General features: G+C 44.5%; 1 protein-coding gene across 2 annotated transcripts in view; it reads right to left on the bottom strand.

Annotated features, from left to right (window-relative positions):
* Positions 1–24,071, bottom strand: part of SDK2 (sidekick cell adhesion molecule 2) — a 601,666-nt gene that overhangs the window by 143,969 nt on the left and 433,626 nt on the right. For both annotated transcript variants that reach the window (XM_044299247.1, XM_044299246.1), the window contains exon 3: positions 7,421–7,527. In XM_044299247.1, coding sequence (XP_044155182.1) covers positions 7,421–7,527 — 107 coding nt within the window. The remainder of the gene's footprint in view (positions 1–7,420; positions 7,528–24,071) is intronic.

The following is a 24,071-nucleotide window of genomic DNA, read 5'->3' on the forward strand; positions in this document are numbered from 1 at the left end:
ATCCCAACCCCTGCAGCGCCCTCAGTATATATAATGTCCTCCATAGTGCACCCTGGGCATCCAATAGCCCCTACAATGCCCCACAGTTTAAAGATTGGCCCCATAGTGCCCCCAAGTATAAAGAATGGTCCATATAGTGCCCCCTAGTATAAGTAATGGCCCCCCAGTGCCCTCAATTTATATAATGTACCCCCATTATGCCCTCAATAATTATAGTGCTGATGAATCAAAACCTATTAGACTTCATTAATGACATGGAGGTTGGGCCCCAGGAATAATTTCCTCTGGTGGGCCCAAGAAACTCCAGTCCAACCCTGGCAGGAGTACGTTAGATAATATATTGGGACTATGACATGAAAAAAAGGAACAATGAGCATTTACACAATAGCATTTACACAATAGCAAAATAGAATTCATAAAACACCACCAAATAAACTAGGAAAGGTTAGAAATGAATGATATATACAGTCCTGATCAAAAGTTTAAGACTACTTGAAAAATGGCAAAAAATCATATTTTACATGGCTGGATCTTAACAAGGTTCCAAGTAGAGCTTCAACATGCAAAATGAAGAAATTAGAGTGAGACAAAAAAAAAATTGTAGTCACACGTTGTGATGGCAAAGGCAAAAAAACTCTCCCTTTTTGAATGTGGTCGGGTTGTTGAACTGCATAAGCAGGGTCTCTCACAGCGCGCCATCACTGCTGAGGTGGGACGCAGTAAGACAGTCATTTGGAATTTCTTAAATGATCCTGAGGGTTATGGAACAAAAAAGTCAAGTGGAAGACCCCAAAAAATTTCATCAGCACTGAGCAGGAGGATCCAATTGGCTGTCCGTCAAGACACTGGACGATCCTCGACCCAAATTTAGGCCTTTACTGGTGCTGACTGCAGCCCCATAACCATCAGACGGCATCTGAGACTGAAGGGCTTCAAAAACAAAAAACGTCTTCAAAGACCTCGTCTCCTTGAACGCCACAGAACTGCTCGTTTGGACTTTGCAAGAGAGCACCAAACATGGGACATTCTCTGATGAGAATTTTGCATTGGCATGACAAGCAGATTCCACCTGAGATGTTTTCTACTCGCCAGGGTGGAGGGGGCACCATAATGGTCTGGGGTGCTTTTTCCTTCAGTGGAACAATGGACCTTCAGGAAGTGCAGTGGCGTCAAACAGCCGCTGGCTATGTTCAGATGTTGCAGAGAGCATTCCTCATGACTGAGGGCCCTCGTCTGTGTGGTAACGACTGGTTTTTTCAACAGGACAACGCTACAGTACACAATGCCCGCAGGACAAGGGACTTCTTCCAGGAGAATAACATCACTCTTTTGGCCCATCCTGCGTGTTTCCCTGATCTAAATCCAATTGAGAACCTTTGGGGATGGATGGCAAGGGAAGTTTACAAAAATGGACAACAGTTCCAGACAGTAGAAGGCCTTCGTGCGGCCGTCTTCACCACTTGGAGAAATGTTCCCAGTCACCTCATGGAAACGCTTGCATCAAGCATGCCGAAACAAATTTTTGAAGTGATAAACAATAACGGCGGAGCTACTCATTACTGAGTTCATGTTTGGAAGTTGGATTTCTGTTTTGGGGGGTTTATATTTTTTTGGGGAGGTGTGGTCCTAAACTTTTGATCAGCTGAAAAACAGCCTGTTTCAGTTTATTCGTTGTTTTCATTAAATTGAATGCCCAAAAAATGTTTTGTCTCACTCCCATTTCTTCTTGTTGCATGTTGAAGCTGTACTTGGAACCTTGTTAAGATCCAGCCATGCTAAATAGGATTTTTTGCCATTTTTCAAGTGGTCTTAAATTTTTGATCAGGACTGTATATAGGGATTTGAGGCCGAATCTGCGACTTTTCCCTGCTCACACCACTTTTTCGAGGTGGAGGAAAAAAGAGGCGCGCTGGGGGTGAGCCAGCCGCCCATCTCATTTATCATTTTCTACGCCTGTTTTTGGCATAGTAAATGACTTGAATATACACCAGCAAGGGAGCTGGTGTAGATTAAAGCAAGTTACACGGCCAGTGCCTCTACATAACTTAGGCGCATCAAGCGCCAGCGCAGGGTTCTAAAGACCGGCGTCTAAAATGCCGCCCTAATGAATGACCCCAAAATAATATTTATTGTGACATTACTCCAATGGCTTTTAATCTTTTCTTTCTTTCTTCCTTTTTTTTTTTTCTTACCCAGAATACATTTCATTACGTAAGGATGAAGTCCACTCATCTTGTGTTGAGTTCCATTTTCCCCAGAGTCTTCTGGGCACATGAAGGCCCAGAGACACATCGCTTTTTTCATTAGCTTTAGAGATGTTTTTCCAAGCTAAGAAAACACAAAATTGCCATGTGCCAGTGACGTCTGTTCTTCAGCTTTTTTCTCGCTCATTTATTTTTATTTTACTAGAACCTTTTCGTATATTTCGTGTCTACTTTGTAGTTACTTTTTATATGTATCAGAAGAGAAAAATAATCAACCAAACCGAACCCATATTAAGTTGGTTGATAGAACATATTTCTACTCCTTAGAAGTCACTGTGGGGTACGGCAATTTCATAGCGGCAGTAGACAGTAATCATACAGGAACAGTTTTTATGAGAAAATGGACATAAATCAGACAGGGCAAATGTAGACCAAATACATGTCTTAAATATACAGACGTGGACAAAATTGTTGGTACCCTTTGGTCAATGAAAGAAAAAGTCACAATGGTCACAGAAATAACTTTAATCTGACAAAAGTAATAATAAATTAAAATTCTATAAATGTTAACCAATGAAAGTCAGACATTGTTTTTCAACCATGCTTCAACAGAATTATGTAAAAAAATAAACTCATGAAACAGGCATGGACAAAAATGATGGTACCCCTAGAAAACACAGAACATAATGTGACCAAAGGGACATGTTAATTCAAGGTGTGTCCACTAATTAGCATCACAGGTGTCTACAACCTTGTAATCAGCCATTGGGCCTATATATATGGCTCCAGGTAATCACTGTGTTGTTTGGTGATATGGTGTGTACCACACTCGACATGGACCAGAGGAAGCAAAGGAAAGAGCTGTCTCAAGAGATCAGAAAGAAAATTATAGACAAGCATGTTAAAGGTAAAGGCTATAAGACCATCTCCAAGCAACTAGATGTTCCTGTGAGTACAGTTGCACATATTATTCATAAGTTTAAGATCCATGGGACTGTAGCCAACCTCCCTGGACGTGGCCGCAGGAGGAAAATTGATGACAAATCTAAGAGACGGATAATCCGAATGGTAACAAAAGAGCCTAGAAAGACTTCTAAAGAGATTCAAGGTGAACTTCATGCTCAAGGAACATCAGTGTCAGATCGCACCATCCGTCGTTGTTTGAGCCAAAGTGGACTACATGGGAGACGACCAAGGAGGACACCATTGTTGAAAACGAATCATAAAAAAGCAAGACTGGAATATGCCAAACTACATGTTGACAAGCCACAAAGCTTCTGGGAGAATGTCCTGTGGACAGATGAGACAAAAATCGAAGTTTTTGCCAAGGCACATCAGCTGTATGTTCACAGACGAAAAAATGAAGCATATCAAGAAAAGAACACTGTCCCTACTGTGAAACATGGAGGAGGCTCTGTTATGTTCTGGGGCTGCTTTGCTGCGTCTGGCACAGGGTGTCTTGAATCTGTGCAGGGTACAATGAAATCTCAAGACTATCAAGGAATTCTAGAGAGAAATGTACTAGCCAGTGTCAGAAAGCTTGGTCTCAGTCGCAGGTCATGGGTCTTGCAACAGGACAATGACCCAAAACACACCGCTAAAAACACCCAAGAATGGCTAAGAGGAAAAAATTGGACTATTCTAAAGTGGCCTTCTATGAGCCCTGACCTCAATCCTATTGAGCATCTTTGGAAGGAGCTGAAACATGCAGTCTGGAAAAGGCACCCTTCAAACCGGACACAACTGGAGCAGTTTGCTCATGAGGAGTGGGCCAAAATACCTGCTGAGAGGTGCAGATGTCTCATTGACAGTTACAGGAAGCGTTTGATTGCAGTGATTGCCTCAAAAGGTTGCGCAACAAAATATTAAGTTAGGGGTACCATCATTTTTGTCCATGCCTGTTTCATGAGTTTATTTTTTTACATAATTCTGTTGAAGCATGGTTGAAAAACAATGTCTGACTTTCATTGGTTAACATTTATAGAATTTTAATTTATTATTACTTTTGTCAGATTAAAGTTATTTCTGTGACCATTGTGACTTTTTCTTTCATTGACCAAAGGGTACCAACAATTTTGTCCACGTCTGTATATATATACCATATTTATGACAAATATACAGTATATATATATTTTATCCTTCATGCAGGACTTTTTTTCTGTCTAAAGTAAACTATCTCTGACGGAAATGGCTCAAACTGGTGCCAAATGTTCATAGCTGATGCATGGGATCCGTTTTTTCACGGGATCCGTTTTTTTTCTGTTCTTCTGATGGATCAGAAGAACAGAAAAATAAATGGTGATGTAAACTCCCCCTAAGGGCTCATGCACACGACCGTATGTATTTTGTGGTCCGCAAAAAAATGGATCCATAAAAAATACGGATGATGTCCGTGTGCATTCCATATTTTACGGAACGGAACAGCTGGCCCCTAATAGACCAGTCCTATCCTAGTCCGTAATGCGGACATACGGAAACGGAATGCACATGGAGTAACTTAAGTTTTTTTTGCGGACTCATTGAAGTGAATGGTTCCGCATACGGTCCGCAAAAAAACATAGAACGGACATGGAAAGAAAATGTGCATGAGCCCTAACTATGTATTTCAGTAGGTATCGTTTGTGAAGTTCGGGTCCCCATTGACTTCAGTGGAGTTCGAGGTCAAGTTCGGGTCGTTCACATTGCCATATGAGGGCTTGTTTGTTCAAGTTATGCTTTCCAACGGCACATTTAATATTCTATAGAATGGTAGTGGGAATCGGGGAAAAAAATTCCATATGGTAATGAATAAAAAAAAAAAAGCAATTCTGCTACAGTTTTATGGGTTTCGTTTTTACGGCGTTCCCTGCATGGTAAAACTGACATATTTTCTTCATTCTCTGGGTCAGTACCATTACAGTAATATCACATTTATATAATTTTTCTTGTTTCAATACCTTAAAAAAAGAAAACATTTGCAAAAAATTAAGTTTCTTTCATCGCCATATTCTGACCCTTATAACTTTTTTATAGTTGTCTATGGAGCTGTGTGAGGACTCATTTTTTGCAAGGTGATCAGTGGTATTTATTTATACAATTTTGATGACTTTTTGATCACTTAAAAAAAAAATTGGGGGGGTCATTTAGATTTTTTTTCCTCTTATGGCGTTCACTGTACTGGATAAATATTTTTGTATTTGATAGTTTGGGTATTTTTTTATCTTCATATTTTTTAGCAATTTATTTTTAATGTGGGGAAAGAAAATGATTAGAATTTTGAATATTTTTGTATTTTTAAAACTTTTTTCACTATTTTCATGCTCCCTTAGGAACTAGCGATTATCTGATTGCTTCTCCCATAGACTGCAATAATTTAGCATTGCAGTCTATGGGAGATTTACTGTGTTCCTATGGAGCCATGACACACTGGGACCTTGCCTTGGTGAAGCTAATAGCCTCTAGCAGGCTCGCAGCTACCACAGGGAATGAACGGCTCCCTCGATCTCAGCATCTGGGAGCCATTCGGGCCCTGGGAGTGCAGCGCTACTGGGGAAAGCCGCCTCAAATGCCATGGTTGCAAATGACCATGACATCCAAGGGGTTATATGTTCATGATCGGCATTATTGCCGATTGTAGACATTAGTTCCGCGTTCCAGCAGACACACGGCGGCTACAGCCCTAGCTCAGCTTCTGAGCTGGTGCCATGTTTTAGGACTTGGCATTGGACGTACATGTACGCCCAATATCATGAACGGGTTAATATTACAGCATATAAATACATCTTATACGATTGTCATTTCCAGTTTTCTGTGGCAACAGTTAGAGGAAGGCTCTTTCTGCTCCACCATGGCCATGACCAACAAAGAGATGGGTCATGAGAGACTTAATGTCAATCCCATTGAACACCTTTGGAATGAACTGAAATGCCAATTATGGGACGGACAGATGTGAGTCCTCCAGTGGTTGATGGACCTCACAAATGTTCTTTATGGCTGAATGGATATAAATTCCCACAGGCACAATCCAGAATCTTCCTCGAAGTGTGGAGGCTGTTCTAGCTCCAAAACTGCCCCAACGTCATATTAATGCCCATGGTTTTGGAATGGAATGTCCAACAAGCACATATGGGTTTGATCAGATGCCCACATGCTTTAAGCGCAGATACATATGTACTTCCTATCCAGATTTGCAGTATCTACTGCCATACACAGCCACATAGTTCTTCCATACAGTGCCCACTTAACACAGACATTTACTTCCCAAACAGAACCACGGTACGCCATTATCACTGAATTATCGAAGGTTAACGTTCAGCAAAACCAACTCCCATGATGTTAGGAAGTACGCCATTTCTGGTGGATACTTCAAGGGAATGTCTAAAACTTAAAGTGAGTTCTTTCAAGACACAGGGCCACTTTTGTTTAAGGGCAGCCCCTGGTATTGCACCTCCACCCCACAAACAAAAGCAACACAGTTTCCTTAAAAATAAAAAGAGAATTTAGATAACCTACTGGAAAAATTGGGGGCGCTGTTGCATTGTTGCATTTATTGCCAAGTGGTGAAGTCACAGACTTAACGGGGTGTTCCGGGTTGCAATGCAATCCCATGCGGTGGCCACTTCCGGGATCACATGCTGTATATTGGGCACATGATCCTAGCCTAGTGTTAGAACCCGCAGTGTATTCATGAGTCTGAATCACTCGCCACAGGGTAGGAACACGTGCCCAATGTACACACATGCTCCCAGAAGTGGCCACGGCACCCTGGATAACCCCTTTAAATTTAGATGGGAGCCGGAGAACCAGAAGGATCTGTCTGAAATAAAGTATAGGTAAGTACCAACCTGCCAGATCCTGTGCTTTCGATTTACTGGTTTGGGCTCTATTTACCAAGCTACAAAGGTGACGTCACGTCGACAACACGTGCAGCCTATCACTGGCCTCAGCGTTGCACCTGACAAGGCCAGTGATTGGCTGCAGAGGTCACACGTTGTTCATGTGACTTCACTGCTGCAGCCGGAAAATTGTGCCTGGAACTTAGGGAGAATTGGACTGGAAGAGTGCGATCTGGGAGGTAGGTACTTACCTGTTCTTTACTTCAGGCGGTTTCCTCCTGAAACTGGACAACGACTTTAAGTGGACACTGCAATCATATCCGAGGTAAGCAAAGTCGAGAAATGGACAATTTTACAAAAATGCTGACTTGTGCGTAACATCATAAAAATGCATAAACTTACAGGCCACCTGGACCTCGGTCTGTCTCTGCAGTAACGCCCCCATCCGATTCCTGACAATGCAGCGGTAATGCCCAGCGTGCGTCCTGTCCAGCGAGGTGATCATGTATCTAAAAGGAAAACAAAAAACACCGCCAAGTTTAGTGCACTTTACTGACATCACATTTTATGTTACCTTTCTCCTTGCACGTTCTGTTTTTGAGTACCGTTATTTAAAGAAAGAAAAAAGTGAAACATTTTGAAGGGATCAGTGATAAAGAAAAAAGATGTCTGCCTTCTTCAAAAAACGGCACCACAGGTTGTGTGTGGTATCACAGCTCAGCCCAATTCACTCCAATACCATGCGCAGTGCGTGGACATTTTTGGAATTAAACAGGCATGTTTTTCAAATCCGGGACATCCCCTTTAAAACTTCTGGACATTAATATTTTTTTTTTACAAAAAAGGTCAGAATGGCTTAAAAAAATTATTAAAAGTCTATACTGTAGAGACAATTCCTGAGTTCTCCACCATTCTCTGCTTGCCTGTTCATTTCTGTGTTGACAGGAACCAGGAGACCAGCAACGAACCAGGGAATTTAGCTTTTAAAGAGGACCTTTCACTACTGTACAAACTAAAAACGAACTAGATCAGTGGGCAGAGCGGCGCCCAGGGGTCCCCCTGCACTTACTAGTATGCCTGGGCGCTGCTCCGTTCGCCTGGTATAGGCTCCGGTGTCTGCGCTCCCTCTGACTGATTTTTTGTAGGAGGCGTGTCCCTTGCTGCACTGCTGGCCAATCGCAGCGCACAGCTCATAGCCTGGCTATGAGCTGTGCGCTGCGATTGGCCAGCAGTGCAGCAAGGGACACGCCTCCTACAAAAAATCAGCCAGAGGGAGCGCAGACACCGGAGCCTATACCGGGCGAACGGAGCGGCGCACAGGCATACTAGTAAGTGCAGGGGGACCCCTGGGCGCCGCTCTGCCCACTGATCTAGTTCGTTTTTAGTTTGTACAGTAGTAAAAGGTCCTCTTTAAGTTTATAAGCCATTCTGATCTTTTTTTTTTTTTTACCTATTTTTTACCACCTAGACAACCCTTTTAATCCTATAATGGTAATGGCTACGGCTCTAATATACTTGTGTTTTAATTCCTCACCATTTTTAATGGGGTTTTTCGAGGCTGGAAATAGCCCCCCATACGCAAGGAGCAGCGCGGGGAGCCAGGTAAGTAGAATCAGTGTGAGGAGCCCTGGCTTATGGGGGCTATTTCCAGCCTCAGATAGCCCCTTTAAGATCTTTGAGATCTCGTTTTCAGTGAATGGAAACACTTTAGGGGAGATTTATCAAAGTTGGCTTTGTTGCCCATAGTAGCAATCAGATTCCATCTTTCATTACAAAAATGTACACTTTTTGAGTTTCAAGGGAGGCAACCATAAATTAGTAACACTAACCTAAAAGGGTAATTCACACGACTCTACAATTTTGCGGAACAGGTGCGGACCCATTCATTTCAATGAGGCTGCAAAAGATGCGGACAGCACACTGTGTGCTGTCCACATCCGTAGTTCCATGGCCCTTGAAAAAAATATAGAGCATGTCCTATGTCCGTTTTTCTCCTCTGTGTGTCATCCTGAAAATGCTCAGCTGAAAATTAATTTCAAGAGCATTTTCTATCTGTTTTCTGTGAAAAACGGATGCACCACGGATGCTATCTGTGTTGTGTCTGTTATTTTCACGGACCCATAGACTTTAATGGGTGTGCTTGGTCTGCATCACGGATCAAAGTAGTGCATGTCTCTGTGATTTTATTTACTGACCCACGGTCAGTAAAAAAAATACTGAAATGTGAACAGACACATTTAAAATGCGTGGAAAATACAGACAGCACACGTCCATGAAAAACGGAAGTCTAGACGAGTCGGTCTTATAACAGACGGCATCAGCAGCAACACCCACCCTGATTCTTATCCTGAATTGTTTTTACCTAATCCCACACGTTCCGCCACCTGCCCATAACGTAGTAAGTGGCATCCAGTTCCATAGTCTGCCGTCACATCGTATTCTGCATGAAAGCGCAATTAATGGCTGACAGATAACACCGCCTGACGACCAGGTTAAAGCTATTTGTACCCTGAAGCCAATTAACTCCTTGGCTCTCAAAGAGAACCGGAGAACAGCAGGGTTATATAACGGGAGGTTTCGCCAACCTAACACATGATATTTTTGTATATTTGTGTAAGATAAATCACCCGGAAAATTCCTAATTCAGGCAAATAATATCGTTTCAATGAGTGGAAAATGCTTATCACCTGCTCCAGGCTTATCATAGGCTTACTGTGGAATCTGAAGGGACAAAGACGGCCCAGTTGTTTATTCCTGCACGAGCACACTATTGTCCACATTAGAAATTACCGTAAAAAGATGTTTTGGAAAGAAAGGGACTAAAGCTTTTTCAGGAAAAGACCTGTAGTACATTAGCATGACCTTGAATCGCATCTAATGGAGGCAGTAGGACCTCATCACCATGAGATAAATCCAGAAGCTATGGTTCTCGGGCAAAGTCTACAGTAAATGGCTTTACCCAACAAGTCTCACAGCTGAACTTGCCTAAATTTGGGGTGTATCCAAATGTGGTGGCCCTTTGAAAATGTAGGTCAGTCCTCAAATGTTTTGCTCATCAATGCGATATGTACTTCAGGGCTCCTTAACATTTTGGTAATTTAGGCAGATGATAACCTTCTGAAGTTTGGAACCGCCTTTCATCCAAGAGTCAATAGCTAGAAGTCTTAAAGAAACGCTTTTAGGTCCATCGTCTAGTGCAGGGCCTGAGGTCTATACTTGGCCATCTCTGCTCCTCCATTAGAAAATGAATGGAGTGGCAGGGCGCATGCTCAACCTGACAGTCCTTTAGGACAGGACCTCTGTTTTCGAGATTCTCTGGGACTCCCATTGATCAGTTAGATACCCTAATTATCAGGTGGAAATAACTTATAGTAGCTGGAATACCCCTTTAATGAAAACTGTAATGTCTAAGGTAAGAAGTACAATCAGTTCTGACAATGGAAATCTGCCCCATCGGTTAGAACGTCTCATAAATGTTCGGAAATGTCCTGTCCTTTTTATATCAATAGAGTGGGGCTACAATACCATACAAACCCCATGGAGAGTTGTGGCCATGTTTTCCTAATATTGGACACTCCATTTAAATGGGTTGTCCAAGATTTTAATACTGCTGGGCTGGCCAATCCTCAGGTCATCAACAGGTGATCAGTTGGTGTCTGACTACTGTCACCCCCACCGATCAGCTGTTTTTAAGAGGTTGCTCCTGTGCCACTTCCTAGGCCACTGATGTCACATTCATTGGTCACATTCAAATTGAATAGGTCTGAGCTTCAATACCAAGCAAAGCCACTATATAATGTATGGCGATGTGCTTGGTAAGCTATGCAGAGGCTGCAGTGATCACCGGAGCACCTCAACCTCTTCAATTAGCCGACTGGTGAGGGTGCCGGGAGTCAACATTTTAGGACAATGCCTTTAAGCTTCTAATTCTACTTCTGTCTCTCATCTCTGTAGAGGTTCTGGATTTTGGAAGCTGAATCCTTAAGGGCCTTATAAGTCGGTGAAGCTTTTTCACGACGAGTGAGAAGTTCACAAAGAATGACAATTCTAATAATATTCTGGATTTTGTTGGAATAGGCAACGCTCTGGCGCACGCTTCAACCAGATGGGCCTGTAGCCTAGATTAAGTGTCCTTTAGAACAACATTTTTCTACTTTCCCCCCATGGCATTCTTGCCTCCTGCAAAACAAAGCATCGAAACGTACTAAAGTGATCATTTGACCGTCCCCCCCACGAGGCTCTGCTTCTCAAGCAACACAAAAATGCCTGTTTCTGGCACTGGCCCTAATTGTATCGGGAGCCATCTGTTTTTTTTCCCTTTTCTGCAGCAAGTGTGTGTATGTGTTTGGGGGGTTGGAGGGGGGGGGTCTCATTCTGGCAAGGATGGCAGGATTGAGTGGTTCCAGCACCCGGCTGCCCGCACAGAAGTCTCACTTGTCATTTTTCACAGCTGCGTTTCGCAGGAGGCTGCTGGAGCGCAGTCGGCTGGCGCACGACATATCCGTTGTCCCTGAATCCAGAGACGGGAGGATGCAGCCTTTCTAATCTGCTTCTGCTTGGGAATGGGAAAACTTCATTTCCTTTCTGAAGATGAGCATCTTTTTATGGCGAGCCTGAGGGCGGCTCCAGGGGGCTGAGCGAGATCTACTTTTTGAGAAGTTGCTCGCACGAGGGGGTCGATGTTACAGTAGCTCTGCCACTGTGTTCCAGCAATAATTGGCGACTTTTATTTGCCGCACTTAAGAAAGCTCCGTGCACGCAACATTATGTCGCTGGGGAGAGACAAAGCACTGACGTATCGAAATGTACAATTAAAAATAATGAGGGGAAGAGACTAATTACTGCGCTATAAATCTCCAGGACTGTTTGGGAGCCTTGATCATTAGTTAAGGCTTATAATCTAACAAACAATTTCTTATCTCAACGAGACAGTTTCGGCTTGGCAGGAATTCGGCTCCTCCTGTACACAAGAACTTGCTGCTGTCCAGTCCCACGCCCATCACTACCCGGACTCGCTTCATTCAAAGTTTTCCTTTACCACAACATCAGGGTGCATTCACCTGATCGTATACGTTTTGCGGTCCACAAATTGCAGATCCGCAAAACACGGATACCTGGGGTGTGCATTCCACATTTTGCATATCAGCATGTCCTGGCCCTTTTCTTAGAAATGCCGATTCTTGTCTGCAAAATGGACAAGAATAGGACATGTTCTATTTTTGTGCGGGAACGTGGCATGAACATCCGGATGTGTGCTGTCAGCATCTTTTGTGGCCCCATTGAAATCAATAGGTCCGCGTCTGATCCACAAAAAATGTGGATCAGATACAGACCGAAAATACGGTCATGTGAATGGCCCTTTAATGTGCCATGGGGACCTGATATCACTGACCTAGTCAAATAAATGGACAGGTTATTGCTCCCAACAAGATCAACACATTATACCCTTGAAATACTATGTGCTGCTGTGGACACATCACCTTATCATATCTGTGACCTCACCCTTTTCCCCCACTTCCTACCCGTATATTGCATGCAATTCTGTCCTCACTAATAAAATCATATAAGTAGACAGGCCACTGCCTCCTAGAAGTTCAGGGCAGGACGGGGCAACAGAAGTAGGCGTGGGTCAGCAATACCACAGTACAGCACAAACTACTGCCTCAGCAGAACCAAATACCACAGTGTAGCACAGAATACCGCCCCAGCAGAACCAAATACCACAGTGCAGCCCAGAATACTGCCCCAGCAGAACCAGATACCACAGTGCAGCACAAACTACTGCCTCAGCAGAACCAAATACCACAGTGTAGCACAGAATACCGCCCCAGCAGAACCAAATACCACAGTGCAGCCCAGAATACTGCCCCAGCAGAACCAGATACCACAGTACAGCACAAACTACTGCCTCAGCAGAACCAAATACCACAGTGTAGCACAGAATACCGCCCCAGCAGAACCAAATACCACAGTGCAGCCCAGAATACTGCCCCAGCAGAACCAGATACCACAGTGCAGCACAGAATACTGCCTCAGCAGAACCAAATACCACAGTGTAGCACAGAATACCGCCCCAGCAGAACCAAATACCACAGTGCAGCACAGAATACCGCCCCAGCAGAACCAAATACCACAGTACAGCACAAACTACTGCCTCAGCAGAACCAAATACCACAGTGTAGCACAGAATACCGCCCCAGCAGAACCAAATACCACAGTGCAGCACAGAATACTGCCCCAGCAGAACCAAATACCACAGTGCAGCACAGAATACTGCCCCAGCAGAACCAAATACCACAGTGCAGCACAGAATACTGCCCCAGCAGAACCAGATACCACAGTGTAGCACAGAATACCATCTCAGCAGAACCAGATACCACAGTGCAGCACAGAATATCGCCCCAGCAGAACCAGATCCCACAGTGCAGCACAGAATACTGCCCCAGCAGAACCAAATACCAAAGTGCAGCACAGAATATCGCCCCAGCAGAACCAGATACCACAGTGTAGCACAGAATACCATCTCAGCAGAACCAGATACCACAGTGCAGCACAGAATATCGCCCCAGCAGAACCAGATCCAACAGTGCAGCACAGAATACTGCCCCAGCAGAACCAAATACCAAAGTGCAGCACAGAATATCGCCCCAGCAGAACCAGATACCACAGTGCAGCACAGAATACTGCCCAGCAGAACCAAATACCACAGTGCAGCACAGAATATCGCCCCAGCAGAACCAGATACCACAGTGCAGCACAGAATACTGCACCAGCAGAACCAGATACCACAGTGCAGCACAGAATACTGCACCAGCAGAACCAGATACCACAGTGCAGCACAGAATACTGCCCCAGCAGAACCAGATACCACAGTGCAGCACAGAATACTGCCCCAGCAGAACCAGATACCACAGTGCAGCACAGATTACTGCCCCAGCAGAACCAGATACCACAGTGCAGCACAGAATATCGCCCCAGCAGAACCAGATACCACAGTGCAGCACAGAATGCTGCCCCAGCAGAACCAGATACCACAGTGCAGCACAGAATGCTGCCCCAGCAGAACTAGATACCACAGTACAGCACAGAATGCTGCCCCAGCAGAACCAGATACCACAGTGCAGCACAGAATGCTGCCCCAGCAGAACTAGATACCACAGTGCAGCACAGAATACTGCCCCAGCAGAACCAAATACCACAGTGCAGCACAGAATACTGCCCCAGCAGAACCAGATACCACAGCACAGCACAGAATGCTGCCCCAGCAGAACTAGATACCACAGTACAGCACAGAATGCTGCCCCAGCAGAACCAGATACCACAGTGCAGCACAGAATGCTGCCCCAGCAGAACTAGATACCACAGTACAGCACAGAATGCTGCCCCAGCAGAACCAGATACCACAGTGCAGCACAGAATGCTGCCCCAGCAGAACTAGATACCACAGTGCAGCACAGAATACTGCCCCAGCAGAACCAAATACCACAGTGCAGCACAGAATACTGCCCCAGCAGAACCAGATACCACAGCACAGCACAGAATGCTGCCCCAGCAGAACTAGATACCACAGTACAGCACAGAATGCTGCCCCAGCAGAACCAGATACCACAGTGCAGCACAGAATGCTGCCCCAGCAGAACTAGATACCACAGTGCAGCACAGAAAACTGCACCAGCAGAACCAGATACCACAGTGCAGCACAGAATACTGCCCCAGCAGAACCAGACTATGTACCTGGCTGGCGGCCAAGAGGAGGGCTTGGGTGGCAATCTGGACATCGGCCCACCAGGAAATTTCCCAGCCGGGAAATTGAACAGAATTGAACTAGAGAATTAAACATGACCACCCTGAATATCCACAACAGCATGTAGACAAAGAGTGGTCACCGCTGGGGGGCTGGGCCTGTTTCTAGGCACCAGCTAAAAGTCATCGAGGTGCTATCTTCTATCCAAGGGTGCCCTTCCAATTAATTACAATGATGGGAATGTAGGTTACTTCTTGATTTGTGCTGGAGATGGCCTTTATATTGTAACTTAGAGGATGAAGAACATCAAGACGCCATCCTGCAGGTTGTTTACTGACAGTAATGATCATATCGCAGGCACATAACACACGGCGCACGGTTGGGTCCTTCCTCCTGCGTAAGCGTCGCAGCAAGGATGTCCCGGTTAATTATTAGCAAGAGACTTGATCTCGCCAAACCTGCGCAGTCCTCCTTATCTGCCTGCCGGGGATACGGAGCCCACAGCGTGCCTATGTTATTGGCCTGGGGAGATAACTGGGATTACAGGCAGGAGCTATAAGCTTATTAAACCTCACTAATAAACAGGCGAGGCTGAAACCCAAAAGGGAGAGTAGTGCCGAGGATAAACTCAGATTACTTGCTGAACTTGCACTATCCGCACGCTGACCTATTTTGCTCAATTCCCTGGGTTACGGATGAAAAGTTTTCTGGTAACTTGGCTGCGAGCTGACATGTAGAACATTGCAAGGGGCTTTAAATAGTTAATTTACCAGCTCCCCCCCCCCCCCTTCCCTTTACCCTTTACCCTTTAAGGACAAAAAAATAAAGCTAAATTTACATCTACTACATAGAATTTATTAGGGAACTATGGGGTACTATACTGTACTACTGGGGGGGGGGGGGGGGGGGCACAATATGGTGGTACATGGATTACATGTACCATACAGGGTCCGGACGAGGCTTAAAGGCATTGTCCCACAATTGGCATTTATCATCTATCCACAGGATTAGAGATGAGTGAAGTTTTGGAAAATTTGAATTGGCTGCTTCGCTGAATTTTTTAATCATACCTACTGCCTCCAGTTGCTCGCGACAGGCTTGCTTGAAGATCTTGAGCGATCTACATCATCACGCACGGGATTTCAGACGAGATCTTCAATCAAGATGGCGGCGGCCGGCCCGTTGCAAGCAAATGGAGGAGGTAAGTATGATTTAGTTTTTTTCTTTTACACTATTTTAGGTTAAATCTATTTACTACCACAAAGCACAAGGGAATTCGGCTTTGCAGCTAATCTAATTTATCCTGAAATTAGGATAGAATTCTACTTTGTTGGATTTGATTCGCTCATCTCTACACAGGATACTTTGTTGGATTTGATTCGCTCATCTGTACACAGGATACGTGATAATTGTTTTAATGCTGGAGAAATCCATTGCTGTGACTCCCACAAATCATGAAAATGGGGGTCCCCAGCCCCTCTCTCCATCCTCCTCACTGGAGGACTGGATGGAGCAGCGGTTGATCATATTTGCTCTCCCTCCATTTAAAGTCCATAGGACTAATCGAGATGGCAGAGAAACTGGTTTCCTGTGACCAGTAATTTGTCCCATCACAGCTTCGATAAGGTTTGCCACCTATGTTTCCATGTAATGGCGGCCATACTTTATTAAAACCAAATATAATGAGGAAACAGCTAAATAAAAGTAAGCACATGGATAGAGAGAACAGCTCAAGGATTTAACAATCTAAGTGGAACTGCCCCAGAAAGGGGCTTTCTGAGACTTTTATATTGCTGTCCTGTCCTCAATATGGGGCATTAATTCCTGATTGGAGGGGTCTGACACTTCATCCATTGAAGTGAATGTGAAGTTCTGACTGGACTGACTTCCAGAAGGTGCAGTGTGCCAGACCTCTATGGATCAGGTTCTCAGGACAGGCCATCAGTATAAAAGTAGCAGAAAACCCCTTTAAAGGGACATCGTGGTAATGGTCCTGCAGACACAACCAATACGCTTTATTTGCTTGTACCATAAATACCTCTTTAATTACTTGTTTTCCTTCTATAACAATTACCGCAGAAAACACGAGCTGCAACGGGCTAGTAACGCAAGGGGACAGGAGTCGGCACCCTGACACATCTCCAGAGGTAATGAGCACCATCAAAAAGAAAGACGACAAGAATGCCTGACGTTAGTGCAGATCTCTTATGCATCTTCAAAGACAAGAAAAGTTTCCCTTCTCAAGCGAGGGATGGGGGGAGATGAGGTCTCCGTAAGAAAAAATATTGCAGAAGAACAAAAATTTCAAAGTTCTTTAAGTTCTGCAAGCTTTTTCTTATGGTCACTGTCCATCAGTTATAGATCCAGTGTCTTATACAGTCAGGGCAGCTGTAAATGAGAGGACATTTCACTGGCATGGACTTCCTGAGATATCTTCTTGTCTTATGCTGCCAGATCACCAAATCACTCTAGCTTCTGTAAGTGTAAGGAAGGCTTAACACATTAGATGCAGATTTTCCAACCACTTCATAGACATCTCGAGCCAGAGAAAAAAATTTCATTGGGATGTTCCATGCTTCACTGTCATGGTAGGGAACAATGAGCCCTGAACTCCTGCCCAGCACTGTCCCTACATATTTGCACGATCCGCCCTGAACGACAGCCCACAACTGGACGGCAGTTCCTTCCTAAATAAGTGCAGGGTCCGAATCAGGGAAGGCAGGTAGACAAATAACAAATGACTAGTGACAGAATAGCACCGAAATCGGACGACGAAAAACAGAAACGTACCAAGCCGAGATAACTAAAAGTACAGTCCAAACTGATTCTGACAGAACTATAGACGCAAAACCAGGGGTAGCCAGCATTCAACACCAGGCTATCTTGTCAAGTCCAAAAGGTCAGGCAGGAGGCAGAGTCAGGGAATAGATCAGGTATCCAGGAGTCCATAATGGGGTCTAGTGAGGCAACCTAGGTATAGAAAAAACTATCTCAGGCAACCTGTGGCAACCCAAGTCGTGCTTCCTGGTCCCATCTAATGTATATGACATTTGCCTCTCCCCTCGATGACAGATGTTCTTGAGGAGATAATCCATTGCCAGAGGTGTCTATCAGTGTCTTAGGGCTGTATTAGACAAGTAGATTTTGTACCAATGACAACTGACAATCAAATAGTTAGCAACTCGTTAGCATTCAAAAGTGCTCACATTACACAGAGCAATGGTCGCTGTAGTAATTGGTAACTCGATCGTTATAAACTCGTTACACTATATCACACCTACAGTTTGATCTTCTAACAAGCAGGTGACGACTTATTACATGCTCAGATATGCGCTTGATGAACGAGAATGAATTGATGAATTTTTAAGCATGCTGAAAGATCAGCGAGAATCGAATCATTTTGCGATGGCCAAAAACTATCACACAGTGAGAAGATCATTGAGGAAGAGTTGGGAAATCTCCATATACACTAGATCATTGGTTGGTACGGCCAAAATCAGGGGTTTGGCCAACGTGCACCTAATATATGTGGCCAGCTACTTGCACATGCACACTCAGCCGAATCGAGCAGAGTATGTGAGGAGATCTAGCTGGTCATTGAATGAGCATTTGGCCAACACCGATCTAAAATACTTGGCCGGGTTAAATGTTCTTGAGAACGACAACCTACTTCAACCACTGTAGCTAAAGCCATAAGGTGTGTCCTCAAAAGTTTCCATCCTAACTACTGCCAACAAGGGAACGCTCTGATCAGGTCATTGACTGAGGCAAGTGGTTGGGGGTGGACGATCTGATAAAAAAAAATAATGGAAGAGGAGTTCTCTGACACTACTAGATAATTGCCTTATGTGATCCACCATCTTCCTCAACCAGTATCTGAGGTCACTCAAGTCTATCAGTAGGTTCTGTCAATACAGAATCAGAGGGGGTTGAAAACAAGGACATGAACTCCAAAAGCCTACTTCCTACTAGTCTAAGCATCTGACCGATGTGTACAGTCTCATGGATGCCTTGATGCTTTGGCACTCCTTGATGTCACATCAAAGTCAGATTGATCGTTTTTAGATATTGCGACCAGCCTGAAAATGTTGTTATTGGCAGACATATTGCTCTGCTGTCAGTCCTACTTCAAAAGAAAGCTTTATTGAAGTATGCCTTTTATTTACTAGTGAAAGGGAAGGGGCTCAGGGAGAAGACCTGCCAAGAAAGGAGAGAGTTGCAGGGATAAATTAGATCACGGTTCCAAATGTCAGGATCACGAGAAGGCCATTTAAAGGGGTTGACTCAGAAATACCTGATTTTGCCAGAAGAAATTGCTGTTGGCTATACATTTACCCTGCAGGGGATTCAAATTAATGGCCATCAATATAATATATATCAAGTGCCGTCCAACAGAGCTGGCGCCACCGGCGCTCTGCTCTGAAACTCCATCTATGACGTCCATGTCCACCAATAGGTCACACTCACAATTTGAAGGAATTTTTGTTCTAACAGCCCGACAAATGCCCAGTAATAACATTTGAGATGAGACCCCACAACTGTGGTTATGACCATGGGTGTACACAGATCTCATTGGGCCCCATAGCAAAACTTATTATGGGTCCTCCTGCCAAACCCTATTATCTAGGTCAGGGATCAGCAACCTTCAGCACTCCAGCTGCTGTGAAACTACAACTCCCAGGATGCAAACATGCTTGGCTGTTCTAACTCCCACAGAAGTGAATGAAGCATTCTGGGAGTTGTAGTTTCTGAACAGCTGAAGTGCTGGAGGCTGCTGATCCCTGATCTAGGTCTTGTGACTCAATAACTCCCAGGCAATTTAGAATGCAAAGACTAACTCCCTAGATTAGTGATGAATTAGCATTTTCTTTTCCTTAAGCAGAAGAAATTTTAATTAAAAAAAAAAAAGTTATAAAAAAGTCACCTCACCCACTTTATCCAACTTCTATGTACAAAACTGTGGAACAGGTGCTTCATAATACGGCGCTCATTCTGACCACCATATTTCTCAATGTAAACACTCCACACTAGTGGCATAAATATATTGATAAATCTACTGCTTCCCAGCTATTACAAAGCTGTCTGCCTGCAGCCACCACTAGGGGGAGCTCAGTGCATCAGAATTTGTGCAGTTACAATTGAATGACTTAGAAACTGTAATAATCAGTTTTCACTATTGGCAGTGTTTTTACATTGGGGAGAGAAGGAGGCGCTGCCCACTCCCCCTGGGACTAAAGAAGCCAAAAGGTCTGGCTCCATTGACATGAAACACAGATCCTATTGCCAAAAGGCCTTGACTTATAGAAACACTAATTATTGAAAATGCACAAAAGATATCCCAGCACATCCTAGTATTTGTCTCATATTACAATTAAAACTAAGAAATATATATTCTATGTGTCCAAGAAGATTATTCATGCCCTTCTCCTCCTCCTCACTGTCCTATGTCTGGCTGCAAGACAACTGGCTGCAGCTGGGTTTATTAAAGGGGTTATCCCATGATTAATGTAAAAAAAGAAAAAAAGACATCATATAGTCCATGGCAATCTCTTTCTAACAAAGCTAGAACCAGCCCTGTACCTCACATGGATCCAGAGATCTCCTCATTCATTGCTCTGCTAGATTTATATCAAGCTGAGAGCTCAAGGGGCGTGTCCTTTCTCCGGTGGTCTGTCCTTTCTGCTGCAGCTCAGGGGGCATGTCCTTTCTGCTGCAGTTCTCTCCCTATCACAGCTCAGCAGGCAGTTGAAGGATGGAACTGAGCGTGTGTGTCCACCTCAGCGAGTTGGACAGAGAAATAAGAAAAATAACAAACAGCAGGTGGAGCCATACAGAAACATTTTATAGAATTGCTCAGGGGCTACAATAGACATGCAATTACAAGAGTATTGCGATTCGGATGCTGGTTCAAAAAAATGCTGAATATTTTTTGTGGGGCAGACCCAGGTCCATCTCTTGGCAATCTAAGGGTATTGCTTTAAGATGTTAACCCTGACATCCAAACAATACTATACAAAGTCAGTAAATCAGAACATTCCACTTGAATGGGGATATCCCATGATTAATGTAAAAAATGAAAATCAGACATCATCTAGTACAGGGCAATCTCTTTCTAACAAAGCTAGAACCAGCCCTGTACCTCACATGGATCCAGAGATCTCCTCACTCATTGCTCCAATTACTGTGCTAGATTTATTTCAAGCTGGCAGCTTAGCGGGCGTGTCCTTTCTACTGCAGCTGGTAGCAGCTGAAGGATGGCACTGAGCATGTGCTTCCATCTCAGTGAGCAGGACAGAGAAATTAGAAAAAGAGAAAACAGCAGGTGGCGCTATACAGACAGATTTCATTGACTAACTCAATTTTTTTTATTCTGTGCAATTGCAAAATTATTCTGATCCAGATGCTGGTTTGAAAAATCTAGAATATTTTTCATGGGACAAACCCCTTTAAGCCTTGTCCCCTTTGCTAAGTGCCACCCCAGCTAGCCTCCAGCCAAAGATAGGAGTGATGCAGGAGAATAAACCCTGTGCCCCCTGCAGGATTTGCTAACATCTTGATGCTCCCATCGAGCACCCACTGCATTGCAGAACATGTATAGGACGGACAAGGCCGTTGCCACCCACACGGCGGCCCCCTTCCTGCTAGAAGGGACATCTACTTGCTAGCTGTGCGTCTCGGTTCATCCCCGCAGTCTCCTGGATACACAAGGTATAAGTGATTTTTTTTTCCTCCTCTTGATGGTCTATTTCAGTGAATCTCTTATTAACACTCACACCTCAGTATCCCGGCCTTTGATGAAGAGCTGGAGGGAGCCTGAACCAATCGCACCAAGGGACCGGCTTAAAAAAAAAATTGATATGGAAGCGGAGGATGAAATTCAATCAACCTGAAGCATAAAGGGCCCAGAGCACATACATAATGTGTGTGAAATTAGAGACTCACAAACACACGGTGACCTCTATAATTCTCCTTTGTAAGTGGCTTTCTATGCCTTTTAAGACTACAGGGATCCATTTCTTTGACAAAATGACAGAAAAATAGGATTTTTTTTCTACCTTTACATTGTGACTTTTTTTTTTACATGATTCCTTTAGGCGGCAGATTTGCCATAAGGTATGTGTTGTATGACTGATTGACCCATAGGTGTCATAACAAGCGACCGATTACGGTAAATACATGGTAACGATGTAGCAGAGCCAGCTCTTTAATAGGGTTCATTCACACGACAGTATGGTCGTGGTGCCTGTATTGCAATACACATTCACCTGCCGCGCGAACTCCGTGCTGCTGATGCGGACCCAGTGCATGGGGAGGAATGATCACTAACGCAGTCATTCAGTTCTATTGATTATCAGTAACCCATTCCGGATTACACAGAGAGATGCTCTGACGATAATTGTACGTCTTCCATCCTGATAAAATGTGCAAATCAGTGATTTCTAGTTTATCAGCTGATCGGCAGCACGATTATAGCGGCCAGATATCAGGAATGAGCGTTCCTCTGGACACTGGTTCCCAGTTATTGTCCCGAATATCGTGCCATGTATTCAGGGGTGCACCACCAATGAGGCCAGGTGAGGCGACCGCCTCAGGCAGCACCAGAGGGGGCAGCAGAATAGCCATGGGCAATGAGCGCAAAGCGGTTAGGTTAAGAAATTGACATGGGAGGGGGGGCCGTTTCAGTTTTCGCTTAAGGCAGCAGAAAGGCTAGGTGCACCCCTGCGTGTATTAGGGCCTTAAAGGGATTTCCTATTTTTTTTAAACAAATTCCTGCAGCATGGCCCCTGAAACAGAAGAGCTCCGGTCCTCCATCGTCCGCTGTTTTCACCTGGGCATGGTCACATGCGCCTCTGCAGCCAATAACATGGCTTCTGCAGTGATGTGGTCACAAGCAGACTGTCACTGCTGAAGCCAATCATTGACTGGAGCGGTGTATGACTTATTTCTAAGGGAGTTCCGGAGATAGCTGAGCGCTGTACTCATTTTAAGGGATCAGCAAGGGGCCTGCAGGGGGTACGGAGTCCCACCGATCTGATAGTTATAACTTTATCTACCCGAATACCCCTTTAATGCACAATCAGTCCTTAAGGCTGGGGCACTTGCTGGCTGTGCAGTAGGCCTGCCATGCCACATACATTGTAGACCTGACAGCGGAAGAGATGTGGGCCACCTCGTCATCATGACACAGGCCACCCCAGTCCTGGCTTTTATAAATGGCTGAGACACATGGTTAATGAGTCTTGATTAGGGTCAGTCCTGCCAATCTAAGGGGTGACAATTGGTTAATCAGATCGGGATGCACCTTCCGTTAGGATACTCAGGGCATGGCACCACCAGCAAACAGGAGATAATCATCGGTGAGCTGATTCACCCATTGTACTTTGTGGCCTGGAAAATTAGCAATCAAGATCTAATGTCCTGCAATCCAATAATACAATCCAATGTGAGACGGCCATCTCGCCAGAGTAGCAACACAACTGCAGCGTGATGGCTGCAGAGCTGCAGTTCTCTACAATTTCCCACTGCATAAGAATATCCCACAGAATGAATACCTGTGGTAAGTCCTGATGCACTAATGACACTAATTATATCACCTGCTCAATTCTTAAGGAAATCCTGAAAACAGGTAAAACAGTTCTAGAAGACCCAGTGAGATCGGGCAACACATATACCACACACTGATTTGATTGGGTGTCATGTGTGGCTTCCTTCACCCTGTGTTGTCACATTTGGTCACCTTGTCCATAATTAGCTTATCATCCGGGGCTGGCTACCAGGCTTCATGTCAGTGGGCTCCATCAAACAACCTTGCCTAAATAATCCCAGTAAAAAATTGAGATGGACTGACTGGTGACCGCTGGTGTTTTCCCAGTAAAATAACCAGAACTATAGCTGCCAAACCCAGAGGATCCCATCAAGCATAACAGAAACATATAGGAGATTTCCAGCCTCCATCGAAGGCCCCATGCACACCACCATATCCATTTTGCGATCTGCAAAATACGGATGACTTCAATGGGTCCGTGGACCTACTTTTGCGGCCAAGTATAGGCCATGTTCTATCTTTCTGTGAAATGGACGCACGGATGTGGGAAGCACACGAATCATCGATGCGCTTTCAGCATCTGAATGTCTGTCCTGCAAAATGCGGACCACAAATCCATTGAAAACAATGGGTCCACAAATAAAATACAGACGACGCGCAGAACGCATCTGTATTTTGCAGATCCTCAATTTGCGGACAAGAAAACGGACACAGTTGTGTGTAAAAGGGGCCTAATGTGTATGTGTAGACTAAATGCTCTAACA

Source organism: Bufo gargarizans, chromosome 6 (genome assembly GCF_014858855.1).
Source record: "Bufo gargarizans isolate SCDJY-AF-19 chromosome 6, ASM1485885v1, whole genome shotgun sequence".
NCBI classification, from domain to species: domain Eukaryota; kingdom Metazoa; phylum Chordata; class Amphibia; order Anura; family Bufonidae; genus Bufo; species Bufo gargarizans.